Source organism: Passer montanus, unplaced genomic scaffold, assembly GCF_014805655.1.
Source record: "Passer montanus isolate IOZ18808 unplaced genomic scaffold, ASM1480565v1 scaffold29, whole genome shotgun sequence".
Taxonomy (NCBI): Eukaryota; Metazoa; Chordata; class Aves; order Passeriformes; family Passeridae; genus Passer; species Passer montanus.
The window spans coordinates 3,114,326-3,130,118 of NW_024367596.1; the positions used below are offsets into that span (position 1 = coordinate 3,114,326).

At 45.2% G+C, this 15,793-nt stretch overlaps 1 protein-coding gene across 3 annotated transcripts in view; it reads left to right on the forward strand.

Moving 5' to 3' along the window:
- The window catches only part of SERPINI1 (serpin family I member 1), a 44,552-nt gene extending 41,529 nt beyond the window's left edge, over positions 1-3,023 (forward strand). The window contains exons 8-9 of one of the 3 annotated variants that reach the window (XM_039713364.1): positions 943-1,032; positions 2,173-3,023. In XM_039713364.1, coding sequence (XP_039569298.1) covers positions 943-1,032; positions 2,173-2,249 — 167 coding nt within the window. In that variant the 3' untranslated portion in view covers positions 2,250-3,023. The remainder of the gene's footprint in view (positions 1-942; positions 1,033-2,172) is intronic. The other 2 variants (XM_039713365.1, XM_039713366.1) reach the window with 2 other exon arrangements.
- The last annotated feature ends 12,770 nt before the right edge of the window (positions 3,024-15,793 follow it).

Genomic DNA, 15,793 nt, shown 5'->3' on the forward strand with positions numbered 1-15,793 from the left:
CAGGAGAGTACAGTCTGCAATTTATGTTTCCTTCATGAAACTTGAGCATTCATCATTTTTCACCTGCTAATTGAGATGGTCAGAGGCATTTGATCCAGCAGAGTTAGAAGGAGATGAGGGTGGTTGTGGCAGCTGCATTTTAATAAACTCATGTCCAGAAAAACAAGGTGGGAAGTGCTGAATGCACAACCAGAGCTGTCCCCTGTCAGTGCTGGGGGCTGGTGCTTGGTTTACAGATTGTCACATGAAAATAAGTTACATTTGTTGCCCATATGTGTCATTAGGTGATTTCTAATTGCCTCTACTTTGCCAATCTTTGAGGAAAGCAAGAATTGCTTGCCAGGTCTGGGTTGAATTGTGCCCGGCTGTCTCTGTGGACATGCTGCAGTCTTTATGAACAGTAGAGTGAAAATTTAGAAGTAAATGAAACACTAGGAATTAGAAACAATATCCTGGAGAAATCCATGCACCTCCAAATAAAAATAACGGCCAAATTCTGCCTGATTCACAGCTAATTTTACCTTCAGCTCTGCAATATTTAAAAGTACCAGCCAAAAGCTGCAGGATCAGCCCATTTAATTTTTGCAATTTCCCTGGTTATTGAGGGCTCCCTTTCCCTCTGCACTGTGTGAAACAGGTGAGCAGAGCTGGTTGATGCAGTGCACTTCCCCCTGAGAGTGAGCAGGACTCACAACTCCTCTGAAGGTTCTGCCTCTTAAAATTTATATGCTGCTCCCTCAGCCTGGGAAATTGCAGCACTCTGCATTGTTAATCATCCTTAAAGCCAGAATAGGCAATTACTCTGCAGGTCTCTTTCCTTTTCAGTGAATATTTTCCTGCTGTTTTTGGTGTTGAGTGTGGGGCTTCAGGGGCTGCACAAAGTGAAGAGCAGGAGAAGGGGCAGAGCTGTTTGACAAGTTGCCTGTGTTCTGTTTCCTCCAGGAATGATTGCCATCAGCAGAATGGCAGTGCTCTATCCCCAGGTCATCGTGGACCATCCCTTCTTCTTTTTGGTCAGAAATAGAAGAACAGGTGAGAATGTTGCAGACTTATCTGAGTTTTTCACAGCACGTCCTCAAGCAGTCAAAGGAAAATTGCAAGTTTTGACCAATGGACTGGGCTTGTATTGTGGATTTCCCTTAGTTTGTTTTCACATACCCAATATTGAAAGACTCACCTTTTCCATGGGCCTGAATCTTTCTCCAGATAAAACACCAACATCTGACATAACCCTGAAAAACACTCGCAGAAAAGAAAAATTCACCATTTCTGTTGTGAGAACAGAGTGTTACTGCTCTGGGTATCCATAATCATTGCACTCCCTGAGAGCTTGGCTGCAGTCAGCCCAGTGAAATGTGTTCCCAGTACCAAATGATTTGCATAATGGAGGGACATTACAGCTGGGAATAATTCTGTTGTGCTCTCCAGTGGCAGGTGAGGGATGAGAGCAGCACTCACCAGCAAAAGGGGCAAGGATTAAGTAATTCCTGAGTCTGGTATTTGTAATTTGCTGTAATGATGTGGATGTGACTGGGTGATAAAACATTGCTGTGCACCCACAGGGTTTTTATGGATCTGCTTAGGGAGAGTCACTTGTGGAACTTCATTCCCACAAACTCCATCCCAGCTGAAAACAGGCCAGCAAGGCAGGATACCAACTCTTAGGGGATTTTTAACCATAATAAAATTCAATATTATTACTGTTGTAGACACATTAGACGGAAAATGTATGTGGAGAAGGGTGTCTGGCCTTTATTGCTACTCAATATCCAGAAATCTCCCCAAAAAGAAAAGCTCAAATCAGGACAGAGTGGGACTTGGTCGCTTTGGGGCAGTTCTTAAAATTGCAGAACCCTTGTTGCATGTAGAGAGAGGAGCTGCCAACAACTGTAGCTACAGCCTCAAAGCCTGTTACTAATGCAGAAATCTGGGGTTGGAAATCTTGAAAAACTGCTGTTGGTTGTCCTTCCTCTCCAGACAAGCCCAGGTGCTCAGGTTTGGTTGCTGTCTTCTCACAGGGCTCCTGAGCCTTTTCCTGTACCACGTCCTGAGACATTTGTTCCTGTAACAATCACACAGCACAGCCCTAGGGCTTATTGTTGGTATTCATCATCTGAAATCCTCAGCTTCTCCTGCTTCTGACACCTTTCCCTCCTCTCCCTTTCCCCACAGGCACCGTGTTGTTCATGGGAAGGGTAATGCACCCCGAGGCAATGAATTCCAGTGGCCACGACTTTGAAAAGCTTTAACTGCCACCAGCTACCAGAAGGAGGAGATAAGCACATAAAGTTTGAAGTTAATATATTTAAGGTTTGCTGTGTTTTCCCCCAAGACACTGTTTCAAAACGCTTTTGGATCTAACTGTGTGCAAGTCAGTTCCCAGAGGAAAGCTTACAGTATTAAAGTAATGGTTCTGTTTCTGTCATTGTGATTGCTGTGTCCTTAAAATAAAGTTGTGTACATGTCAACAATTGTTTCTTGTTCTAGTGAGTTGTAAAGCAGAAAACTGCAAATCCATTATTTGTAATTTTTTTACAGTCCAAAGACTGACTTGATCAATGAGCCAGGAGCAGATTGTGTGCAGCTCTGGAAAATGCAAATGGCAAAAGCTTGGTGGGCATTTCTAGAGCTGAAGAAGGCCCTGTGGACACTGTGATCTCACCTGTCCCTGGCAGAGCAGGCGCATCACAGCTGTGGTGCACTGCTCGAGCAGAGAAAACGGAGCCAGCTGAGCCCAGTGGATTTGATTCTTGCCTGTGGTAGACTTTGTGTGAACTGTCCCACGTGATTCCCAAGTGCTGCTTTTCTGGACGCTCCTGCATGTGGCTGCCACTGCCCCCCTAAGTGTTGATGCCAATAAAACCCGACCGATCGCATGGATGTCCGAGACCTGCCAGTGTAGAAAGCTCTGTGTGTGACTGAAGTAAAGGAGTTCACTAGTAATGCCATTTGTGTGGACATATTTTTTCTCCCCCCACAGCACTCTTCAGTGTCTCATTTCAGGGCTCTAGAATGTTCTTTCTCAAAAAACAAAAAAAAATCCCCACTCCAACTTGATTTTAAGTATCTGAAAATGTTCGGTTCATAAATAAATATCTAAAGGAACAACATCATCCTTTTAATTTCCTAACTTTTCCTTGAGAACAGACTGGCAGCGAGGAGAATGACACCTAGCACAAGGAAATATTAGCAGGGAAATTAGTTGCTGTTTCCATTTGGAAGAGGAGCAGTACCCACTGTCAGCAGAAAAACATGTAATTATTTCCTCCCTCATTGTGCAAAATGCAAAAAGAACAGGGGTTATTAAAAAGGTGAGAGAGAATAGGAGAAAAAGAGGGAGGAGCTCTTTTGAAACAGATCATAAATACAAACCTTTGGATAATAAATGGGTTTTTCTCAGTCAATAGGAGTTTTCTCTTTGGAATTCTATGGGAACAAATGCATTTTGGCTGAAGTGCAGTTACAGGCTTCCCTGGCAATCACTCACTTCAGAGCAGCAGAGATACTGCTCCCAAAGTTATTGATGCAAGGAGAACTTCCAAAATCTGACACATTGTTCACTCTTTCTCTACTGCTGGTGCAGCTCCTGCGGGTCAGACCAGGACGTGAGGGATGTTCTCTGTGCAGCCTGGGAATGCTCCCTTGGAAAAAAGGGCTTCGGAACACATTTCCAGCCCTGCCCCCTGGAATTGTTTCACAAATGGGGTTCCTGAGTGTGTTGCTGGTGCTTATTACCTTGCTGTATTATAGTCTGGACTTGGTAAGGCAGCTTTTGTATTCAAATTTAGATGAAAATGGTAATTTTAGCTTTGTGTAGCTAAAAGTGTTGTGCTGGGGAGGGAAAGGGGAGTGCTGCTCAGAAGGAACAGGGGCTAATTTTACCAAGAACTGCCTCACTGCAGGTAAAATGAGCTTTGGGAGTTACACAAGGACTGGTTCTCAGATTTAAATAACTCTGTGGACATCCCCTCACGTCTGTACAAGTCACCATATGCTGAGGATCTCCTGTGGGTTATCTTAGGGGAAACTGGTTTTTAAGCTTTTGAACATTTTGAACACTTTTTAGGCTATTTTGGGTAATCTTAGGGGAAACTGGTTTTTAAGCTTTTGAACATTTTGAACATTTTTTAGGCTATTTTTGTGGTGTTCATTGTGACTGAGAAAGACATGAGAAGCCTTCAGTCGTGTTTATTTTCAGTCCATCAAAAGTTCTTCCCGACCAGTTTTGTCTTTTCTTTGTATCAGTTCCTTGCAACATTCCTTACTAAGGGAAGGGCTGAAAACAGATTGGAGATAAAGCTTTGAATTTTGGAAGGACAGCTGCAGGCAGAAGTATTTATAGAGGATATCAGGCAAATTCACTGAATGCCCCTGCAGCTGGATTGAGAAAAACTACAATGGAATAATGCAGAATCACAAATTGCAAATCAAATTCCCAGGATTGCCTGAGTGGGCACACAGGAGAACCAGCAGGAACAGAAATGCAAACACTTGTGATTTCACTTGCTGCTCTCCCAGGCCTTACAGATTCAAAATAACATTTTTCTGTTTCTTGCAATTGAGAATTACCTGGTTTGCAGCAACATGAATTGATTTATTTCCATAGTTCTCAGTAGTAATAATATCTGAAGTATTGTTGCCAGTCCATAGGTATATGGATGCTGTTCCATGATGGTTTTTACTCCAGATTTTGTATAATGTTCCTTTCAAAGGTGCCACTGCTTTTTCACTACAAAACTAGCAAAATCATTTTTGTTTTTAGCATCCTTTTTTTTGGTAGGGTCAATTTGTCAGTTGTAGCTCATCTATGAGTTTAGGTGTGTAGCCTTCAAATAAAACTGTTTTGTGTTGGAGGTTCTATCAGAAAACCAATCAGTGACACTTCTGTAATTGGGCTGACGGAGTGACCCAAGTGTGTCAGTGCTGAGGTCCTGCTCAGTGCAGCTGGAATTGAGTTGCCTGATGGGATCCTTTCCCTTGCACACATGCTGGAGCCCAGGTGGGAACGCTTTCCAGAGCTGCTCTTGGAAAGGTTTTCCCCAAGAATCCCTTCAGCAGTGGTGCTACTACTGAAAATGGATTTATTTGGCTGCTAGGATCTCATTTGTACGTGACCTTGAGCACCTGAGGGGTTTTGTAGAGTCTGTATTCAACCAAAATTTGTCATATTGTGGGAGTTAGAATGGGTTTGTTGCTGTTCCAAGCATGAATTTTCATTCTCCTTCCACAGGCTCTGATAGTGGCAGAGTGAGCTTCTGTATCTGTGTGTGGCAATAAGGACATGAGATTCCTGAAAGAAATAAGATCTTGGTGTTACACCAGAGAAAAACACAAACTTAGTCAAGGCTCTTGTGGCTAATTTTTATTTGTCAGTGGTGGACAGAAGAAGAAACCACAAGATGTCACTCTATCCTAAGGAGCTGAGAAGGACTTTCCTTTTGACAGGAATCCTGTGGGAGTGTTGCAAAGCTGGATATCCTGAGCAGAGCTCAGGCACAGGTAGATCTCAGCACAGTCAACGGGAGATGCTGAGTTTGGAGCATCATTAGCCCCTGTTCCTGGGATTAATAATCACAGATGGAGGGAACAAACCCCCAAACACCTGCTTTGTGTTGCAAACCTCACTCTGACCTTGGTGAGGGGTTGCTGGAGGGAGTTCATCGCTCCCAGGGGAATTTTTATCCTGCATGATGCCCCGTGTGCTTGGTGTGAAATGGCAGCAATGGGTTGTTCTTTAACCTGTCCCATGCACAGCCCCAGAGCTGTGCTGGGGTTATTTCACTGCTGCAACAGGACCCAGAAATTCTCTTCTGCAAGAGGGAAATAACTGGGATTGACTCATTGATGTGCTGTTCTCTTTTGGTTGTCTCTTAAGTTTCCCCCTTCCCTCTCTGCCTTACAGCCTCTGGAATTCCTGCCCGAGCAGATTCCCTGGCACAGTGAGGCTCCACCACTGTCAGGGCTGCTCCCTGCCTGGGGAGGAGGCAATATTGTTCCTAAAATAACAAATGGTGTTTACAAGCCCATTCTTGAGCTGTTCCTGTCCCTTTATTGGGCAATGCTTGCTTCTTGGAAAACAGGAAAGCATGGATTAGAGAGAGATGGATGAGGCAGCCCCAATCCCAGCGCAGGCAGGAGGAGAGCAGTGCCTTGCTGACTCAGATAGCAGCAGCAAGGAGCTGCCTTCCCTCCTGAGCTGCTCTGCATCCCCTGGCACAGCTGGGGGAGGGGCTCTGGGTTGATTTAGCTGGGAAAACTGTCTGGATTTCCCAAGGATCGGGGCTCCAGACAGACAGACAGACAGGCTCTGGCTGCTCGCTGGGACCTCTGGTAGCTGCTCCAGCAGCTTCTGGGGTTTCCAGCTGGGCAGGCTGAGGGCTGTGAAACCAAGTTCCACATGAGAAACCATCCTCAATGCACATGGGGGATACTTTGGAACTCATTAAGGCTCCGTGCCTGTGGCCCCCTCCACAAGGGCTTCTCAAATGACATTCCTTTCATACAGCACTGCCTTCCAACAGCGTCCACAGGAAGATGCTTTTCATTTTACAGCACTAATTAGAGGCCCAAGTCATGGGCCAGTTGCTGTGGGCATGAGGCAAGCAGAATGAAAAGCTGGGCAGAAGTGAGGGATGGCAATGCAGCTGGAACTGCAGCTTGCAGACAGCAGTCAGGGCTGGGGCTGCGAGGGACGCCAGGCAGGCAGGTCATGCAGGAAGGTGGAAAAGATAAATGTAGCAAGCAGGATGAAAAGCTGGGCAGAAGTGAGGGATGGCAATGCAGCTGGAACTGCAGCTTGCAGTCAGGGCTGGGGCTGTGAGGGATGCCAGGCAGGCAGGTCATGGAGGAAGGTGGAAAAGATAAATGTGTGAGCCCAGATACAGATATTGATTGGAAAATCCTGGGTCTGCTAGGAGCTGGCTGAGGAAAGCATTGGGATTGTTCCTGCAGCTCAGGAACTGAGCCCATTGCCTGGGTGTTTATTTTTCAGGCACACTGAACCACAATAGGAATGATGTCTCAGATATCAGCCAGGCTTTGCTGGTAACAAGGTGTTTTACTGCTCTCATAAACACACACCCTCCCTGGGGAAGAGCGATCTGTTTGGACAAACTGAGGGAAGATTCCTGCAGGAAAACTATTCTGTGTTTGTGCAGAAATGCTTTTAAGTAAGGGAAGAGATACAGAGGAAATCTGGGTTGTGTCTAAATCATGTTTGTAATGTTCTCATTAAGGGGTTGGAATTGCCTGTGGAAAAAGATGAGCTTCAACCTTTCCTTCAAGTATTCCAGTGCTACCAAAAGAGTTTGAAGCCAGTCACAGATTTTCACTCTGTTTACTCTTTGTTAAAAGTCATGTTTTGAACCAAAACTGGAATCCTTGCAGGTGGTAACTGGGTGGTAATTTTGCCTGAACAGAGTGAATGAAATATGTTAAACTTGATAAGAAGTAAAGATATCAGAAAGACTGCCCTGAGACCTTTAAGGATCATGCTCCGGGCAATGCCAAATCTCACTGGTCACTAGCAATGTGGCACAAAAAGTCTGTTTATCTGGGGCTTTTGTCACTGTATTTTGTAAACGTTTGTTTCAAAAGGCAACAGCCAAAAAGTCAGCAAAGCTTAACACAGGAATAATAACAATTCTGGAGTTTATTACAAGACAAATTCTGGTCTCAAAATTCTTTGTCTCTGCTGGGGAATGTTCTCCTTGGGCCAGCTGCAGCCTGGGGTCAGCAGTGTGCAGGGACAGGCATTTTGCAGGAGCAGGACCATGTAAAGCTCTGCTGCCAGCTCCAAGCCAGGGATGTGTCTTCATCAGCTGAGCTGCTTTTGGCAGGACACCTGGAACAAGCTCAGCTTCAGGGTCTGCTCCAACCCAAACCATTCTGAGATTCTGTGATTCTATTAAAGCCCTCAGCAAAATCCAGAGAGGTAAAAGAGGCCAGTTCTGCTGCTGCTGCCTGGTTTTCATCTGTTTGCATTGATTTTTCCTTCACAAAATTTCTCCTTGGTCTCTACAAAAAGAAATTCAGAGACAGTGTGCTCCAGTTTATAAGCTTACTTCAGATTTTTTGATCAGAAATAATTTGTGGATCATCCCAATATTTCAGAGCCAGTCTCACTGCTGCAGTTCCATGGGGAGCAAGGTGACCAGGCTGACTGGAGCTATTAAATTAATTTATTTTCTGGTGTCATTCCACATTTAATGTGCATATCCTTATAGATAAAAGTGTTCTGAGGAGGTGAGCTCTTAATTACTGAATCTGAGCACGTGTGGGACAGAGAGTTTGGAACCATGAGCAGAAGAGCCTTGTGTCAGCCTTACAGAAAAGCAGGGATGTCACCAGCTCTGGTGAGCACATCCAGCCACATCATCCTGAGGGACAGATGCAGTGAGCTCTGAGCAGGAATTAGGGAATGTCTGGTTCCATAGCCTTAAATGCTTCAATTGAGCAGACAATCTTGTAGTGTCAGAGCAAAGAGCATCACCAGAAAAAGCTACATTGTCATCTGCAGCCTGTTCCAAATCCCTTTGTGGTCCATCATCAAAACATTGTCATTGCTTCAGGCAGCTCTGGAGCCTGTGCAGGTTTCTCTCAGGCCATGCCCTGAACCCCGAGTTCAGAGCACTGGCAAACCTGGCTGGGGGTTTTTGTGACTAGAAAAATATTGTATAATTTGCCCAATTTGCAAAAATTACTTTAGAACACTTACCTGAAAAGATGAAATGGGCTTCTAATCACAGTGTTTCCACAGAAGAGAAAATGGTGAAGACTGTACACATGCAAGATGTAGAATTTAGAAAATTGCATTTTGTCTGTGTACACACGCACTCATTAAATGTGGATGCATTATGGGAACCACAAATCCTGTTATTATTTTGCTATTAAAAGTAAGCAAAACCTGAGCTATTACCGCATGAAACCATGAGATAATTCAAAATAATGAAGCCACTCTGTGCCTCTTGCTTTAGAGGCTGCAGGGCTTTTCCTTGGTGCAGGATGCCTGTAAGGGAATAAAAATGTTCTTTCCCCCCTCCCTTTCTCAGTCACTGGGTTCCTCTCCTTGAGTGCCCCAAGTTAAATGAGGAATCCCGGCCTCTGGAAACTGATGGCAGCAAATTCCTCTGCCTGCAACCACTGCACAGGGAATTCAGCAAGTTAATAGGAGCAGACAGATGGAGGCAGAGGGCCCTGGGGGCATAAAGGGACATCAGGGTTTGACACTGGGGCGGTGGCACAGCTCCCCAGCCACTGGCAGCACTGAGAGCCCTGGAGAGGAGCCACAGCCCCTGTGGGAGGAGCTGGCAGAGCTCTCCTGATGGAATTGCTCTGGTATTGCTTTGTATTTTCGGGATGGAGCAACTTTCTGGTAGATTTATTGGCAGTGCACTAAGTGTCTTGAGCACAAGTTAATTCGGGCTCTCTTAGCCTTGATAACACTTGCTTAAAATATGCTCCCTCCTATGGGTGACAAGAGCACAGAGATTATGTTTTGATAGTTCCATGAGAAGTGGCTTCCAAAAAGCAGCAGAGAAGGCTATTTTTCAGAAGGGTCATTAACCAGCTGGCAGCCTGCTTTCCACCCCTCATGGCAAGCATGATAATCTGAGCAGCATTCAGGAGCAAGGCTGATCCTGTTTTCCCAGGAAATGCATCCTGATGACTCCATGGAGAAAGGTTTTCAAGTGGAAAGGCTGTTTTACATTTCTATCTCCCTCAGTGCTGCCTTATTTTTTAGGGTTTCTGTACAAAGCCCTTTTTTTTTTTTTCACTAGAGCTTGGGGAGCATTAATTTTGCAAGCGTGCTCACATTCAGCAGAGACATCTGAAGACACCATCAGATAAAGCAAGGGGTATCTGTGACAGCCTGGTGCCTTTGTGTGTCATGGCAATGGTGACTTCAGCTGCTGTAACACTATCTAAACCTGCACAGACACAGCAGGAAGGCTCATTCCTCCCCAGCACAGCTGGCAGAGCAGATAAAATCAGAATTTACTCCTGGTCTCAATCTCAGAGCTTAACCAGCACCTCGCTGTTAAAATTTGGCTGCAGTGGGGAAAGGGAAATGCTCTTTTCCCAGCTGGGCCTCTGCTGTGAGGATGGCTCTCCTTGTGTCCCTGCAATTCCTGGCTGGAATTTGGCACAATCCAGGCTTTGCCTGCCTGCCTTTGCTGCCCGTGGCTGGGCACTGCAGAGGCTGTGGGGTTTGGCTCCAGGTGCAGCTGGGGCAGGGCCAGGGACCAGAACTGGGCTCTGCTCTGCCCCTGTGGCTGCATCCCAAGGGAAACATTCCCCAGAGAACAGCGTGGAACTGCCAGGGTGGCTGATGCCATGGTGGCAGGAATGGGAGCATCCAGGGCTGGCAGAACCCAGGAATGGGAGAACCCAGGAGTGGGAGAAGCCAGGAATGGGAGAACCAGGAATGGGAGAATCCAGGAATGGGAGAATCCAGGAATGAGAGAATCCAGGAACGGGACAATCCAGAAATGGGAGAACCCAGAAATGGGAGAATCCGGGAGTGGGAGAATCCAGAAATGGGAGCATCCAGGAGTGGGAGAATCCAGGAGTGGGAGAATCCAGGAATGGAAGAAGCCAGGAATGGGAGAATTCAGAAGTGGGAGAATCCAGGAGTGGGAGAATCCAAGAATGGGAGAATCCAGAAATGGGAGAATCCAGGAGTGGGAGAATCCAGGAATGTGAGAATCCAGAAATGGAAGAACCCAATAGTGGAAGAACCCAGGAGTGGGAGAATCCCCTAAGCTCTGGCTCTGGGCTAAGGTCCCTGCTCTCATGCACTCCCATGATATCTCTCTAATGTTGAAAATGGGAACAGTATGATGCTGTAAATTGCTGAGTGTAAAACAAGATCAAGGCTGATGTGCAGAACATCAACCTGCTGGCCAAATCACCCATGGCCAAATCACCCATGGCCTGCTCGGGCCAAAGTGCCAATGGATTTATTGCAGCAGGAAAATCCAGTGAGCAACCAGAGCATCTCTAAACAAGCTGACAAATCTGCAGCACTTGGGAGCAGCAGCTGATGCTCCCTCAGAGATGTAACACGATTCCTATAATCACAGAAATAGATTTAATTTTGTTTATTTAAACCAGCCCCGTGTTTTGCTGTGAGCATTCATCATCTGGTGTCACCGAGCAGAGTAGGAAATGTCACCCTTTGAGTCACATCCCCAGTGACTCTGTTAGCAATGCTCTGGCTGTACTCCACAGCTGGAGAAAAAAGGGCTTCATGCCTTGCTGGCTGTGGAGCAAACACGCGCTTGCAGCTTCATTTTGTATTCAGCAGCTCTCCAAAACAGCGAAGGCAGCATGAAAAATGAGGAGGAACACGACTGAAGCTCAGCTGCTGATCTTTCACAACTCAACTGCAAAAAATATGAGGGCTGAAAGGAGAACTTGAAGTACAGGTATCAGCAGAAATATTAAACCGCCCTAATCAAGAAAAGAACACCTGGTCACTCAGTGATTTAATAAATGAAGACAGGGTTCTCTTCTTCCCCCAGTGTGAGGCAAAAAGAAAATTCTAATTTCCAGACTGGGAATACAGCATGGAGCTGGCAGCAAAGTGAAGCAGCTGAAAGATGGTGTGGCTAATGGCTGAGACTGGTTCAGGGACCTGGCAGGCTGTGGCTGGAGAACACTGTGACACAAAGTGGTTTACCAGCCCCTTCACAGCCCCTCTAGGCCAGCAGTGAGTGGGCTTGGAGCCCCTTGGAAGTCCAAAGATCAGGATGGATGGGAGGTGTATGAGGTTTAATCCTTTTTATTTTCCCTTAAAAGATGCTTCTCCTATCACCTCATCTCTGTTCGAGCAAAAACGTGAGGTGGGGAATGACCTCTGGAAAACAGAGGGGATTTTGGGCTGCAAAGAGCTGAAGCAGAGTGAGGCACTGGCTGAAGTCACTTCCAGCCCGTGCTTTGCCTTCACTGGGCTCTGATTGAGACCCAGGGAAAGCTGGTGCCCAGGGAGGGAGCCCTGATGGGCTCTGGTAAGCCCCAGCAGAGCTCTGCAGTGCCAGCACTGCTGTGCCAAGCCCGTGGTGTGCCAGGGAAACCTCCCAGGGGAAGATTCTTCAAGCTCTCCTTGGCTTTTGAATGTATCCAAGTCCAGAATCCCTTCTCCACTGATTTAAAACAGAGATTTCCAGCTGTGCCTTGTGGATGGAAAATGCCTGCAGCTGAGAAATCCCCTGCTCAGCAGGTACAGCCCCTCAGCAGCCGCAGGACAAATCGGTGTAAAACCACCCAGGAATGGCTCAGCTCCCCCGGCACTGCTGGGAGGACAAGGTGGTGTAGCCCTCAGGACACAAGGATGTGGTACAGCAAAGGCAGCCCCTGACTTTGAGCAGGAACACGTTTTCATTACATTTAATTTCTTCTGGCAGGCCGTGCCAGCTCCCAACTTTGAATGCAGGGGCTGTGGACAGCTGCAGTGTGTCTGTCTGCTGCCCAGAAGAGAAGCACTGGAGAGAAGCAAGGCTCATTCTTTTTTTATGTGACACAGGGCTGCCATTTGCTCCAAATGAAAGCAAGTGGGAGTAAATTAATTGGATTTCCCGACAAAAGCTGCATGAGCACAACACCTTTAATAAAAACTCTTGATTCTTCTCATCATGCTCCTCTCTCTTTTCCCCACCATCACAGGAGGCCCTGCTTGCTGCTTTCAGCTGGAGAACATCTTTGTTATCCTTGCAGACACTGAATAACCAGGCATTCATTTGAACTTAATTTCTTTTGGCAATAAGACTGGGGGAAATAATAGGGATAAAAAATGGGAGATGTCAGGAACAAGTTCTGCCTGTAAATACACGTTCAGAGTTCCCAGCTCCTTCTTTGATTGGAATGGGGACAGGGAGCTCTGAATTTTAAACAACTGAGCTGTGTTTGTCATTCAACTGCATTGGTTTTCCATGTTTTCCTGTCCTTTCCCTCCTTTCTAAGCTCCTGTAGAGCTGAGTACTTTTTACCACCTTGGCCCAGCAATACAATTATTTTCCCATCCCATCCTTAAAGAGATTATGTCTATTTCTCTCAAATATCTCCTATATGACAACCTGGCAAAGCCACTTTAATAAAGAAGTGCTCTGGTGACTCCAAAGTATTCTGATTTTCAGGAAGGCAGGAGTTTGATGGATGAAATAAACCAATTTTTTTCAATATATTTCAAGGCTACAGGGTCAGTCAGGATCTTATGTGCATCTCTGGGTTAGGCTTCATCCAATACAAAAGCCATATTTTAAGGTAAGAAGGAAAATAGACCTCATTTCAGTGAGGTAAATAATGGGAGGAATCATCAACCAGGAGTGTTGTGTGCCGCCAACTCCACTTGGGATACAGCCACATTTTCTCGTTCATGCAGGCAAATTATGTCCATTGTTTCTTTTGAAAAGAAAGTTTTAGGGTCAGTCAGGATCTTATGTGCATCTCTGGGTTAGGGATGCAGTGACTTCATCCAATACAGAAGCCATGTTTTAAGGTAACAGGGAAAATAGACTCATTTCAGTGAGGTAAATAATGGGAGGAATCATCAACCAGGAGTGTTGTGTGCCGCCAACCCCACTTGGGATACAGCCATGTTTTCTCTTTCATGCAGGCAAATTATGTCCATTATTTCTTTTGAAAATAAAGTTTAGAGAAAGAAAATCTTGAGATGTTGCTTATTTGCAGTCTTTCCTCAGTGTCAGATTCATCCAGAACTTGCTGACCTCCATTTTGTTTAGGAACAGGCAGATTTGATACTGGAATAGGCCTCTCCTAAGCCAAGTAAAAATGCTTTCTTCATTCCATAATCATCTTTTCTTATAGTTTCATCCAAAGACTATTAAACCAAGGAAGGGCTCACTCTTCAGTGCCAGGCGTTGTCATTATGAGTTGCAAGCCCATTGTTTTTCCAGGAGAGAGAACCAAATTTCAGTCCTTGTTGCTTGGTTACAGCCCCTCCAAAAGCCTCTTGGAATCCATGGGTTTGTAACACCTCAGAAAAGCAGGCATATACAGTTTTCACTTCAATTATTTATGCAGCCAGTTGTTGGTTCCTTTTTGTCTGGCGGCCCCGATGAAACGTTTCACTAACTCTGCTCTCCTCCTGCCCAAGGCTTCGTTCTGTTGTCCTTGGCTTTTCCCTGGGAGTGCTCTCCAAGTGGGAATGAGACACTTGGATTCCTGGAATCCTGAATGGGCAGGACAGAAAGGGAAGTGTTTCCTGGGTAACTCAGCAAAGCAACCTGTTGGTTGGAGTGAGAGTGCCTGCTTGTCTGCCCAGGCACAGATCAGCCTTTGTGCACCAAAAGTGAGCTCCTCTTCCAGGGCCGTGCACATCACACCACTGAAATACCCCAAGAAATTCTCTCTTTTTAATTGACTCATCCAACATGAATGGCCTGGATTCCTGGAAATGTTCAGACCAGGTAAGATCAATAAAAGTTATCTTTCTGCTGATGTCGTTATGTATTTAGGTCTGATTTTACTGGTGGCATCGACCTGATGGTTTGATATCACCAATTTGTATCAAGTTAACACCAAAAAAATTAGGGGATTTTACATAAAGAACATAAAATTATGTCAACAAACTGATTTATCCCTGAATCAGAAAAATGTTATAATAGATAAATTTCTTTCAAGTGCTCTTTGAAGATGATCAACAAAATGTCAGCTCAGAAACTAGCCAGTAATTGCAGACATTAAAGCCAGACTGTTCATCCAGTCTGGTCTTAACAAAGTCAGTGGCTGGGAATCCTGTGTGAATGCTGACCCTGGGCACAGGAACAGAATGTCTGCTCCCACAGTGCCAGGATTTCATGGTCTGAGCATCTCAGTTATTTCTGTATAAAAGGAGGGGGGATAATATTATTTCCTTTCTTCCTACTCTTTGTCTGTCTGCTCTGTTCAATTAGAGCACAAACCCTCTGGAGCAAACTCTGTTTTCCTGACTTTCTGTGGTGCTCAGAACAACGGGGCCTCTGGTGGCCTACAGCAGTGAGAATAATTGGGATTGTTTCTGTCATTAATCAGACCTCAGGATGAGCTGGATTCTGCCCAGTTCCTACAAATTTCATGGACATGCAGAGAAGAATCCAATGGGACCAACAAAAAAAAAAAAAGATGTGAGAGACATAGGGTTCAAACCAATGCCCACCCTCTGTTTACCCAATTCAAAGACAAAATTACTGGCCAAAATTAGATAAAGTTGGAGAAAAGATTTCTTTCTTGCAGAGCTGGGGACACACTGCTGAATTTCTTGTCAGAAGCACATTTTTATGGGCAGGTTGTAAAGATCTGAAAAATAGTGTTTATAATGGAAAGGCCGACACCATGTAAAATATGTCGTTCCTCTGAAATAGCACAGAGATAATTTTTCATGGGCTTTATGAGGAATGCATTTGCCATAAAAGATCTGAAGCCCATTAGGCTGTGATGGGGACCAATACCTTTCATTTTATAGACAGAGGAAAAAATGGTAAGTAGAAAGGCCCCAAATTACAATCTTGTTTGATTTAGATATTAATTTCTTTATTCTTAGCAGACAGAGAAATGATTCGCTCAAGTGACCTGATGAATCTCTTAATACCCTGTCCTCTCCCACCCCGTAATAAACTGAGTTCTTAGCACATAAAGTTTTAATGAAACCTGGGTGGAATGACTACTTTGTTAAATTTCACATAACGATGTGTCAATTCAACATTTGGAACCATGGAATGCCTGCACATGGAGCTGAAATTCTCTAATTACCATTGTTCCCCTCTGCTTTGCTGGCATGGTGAAATTTGCCAGC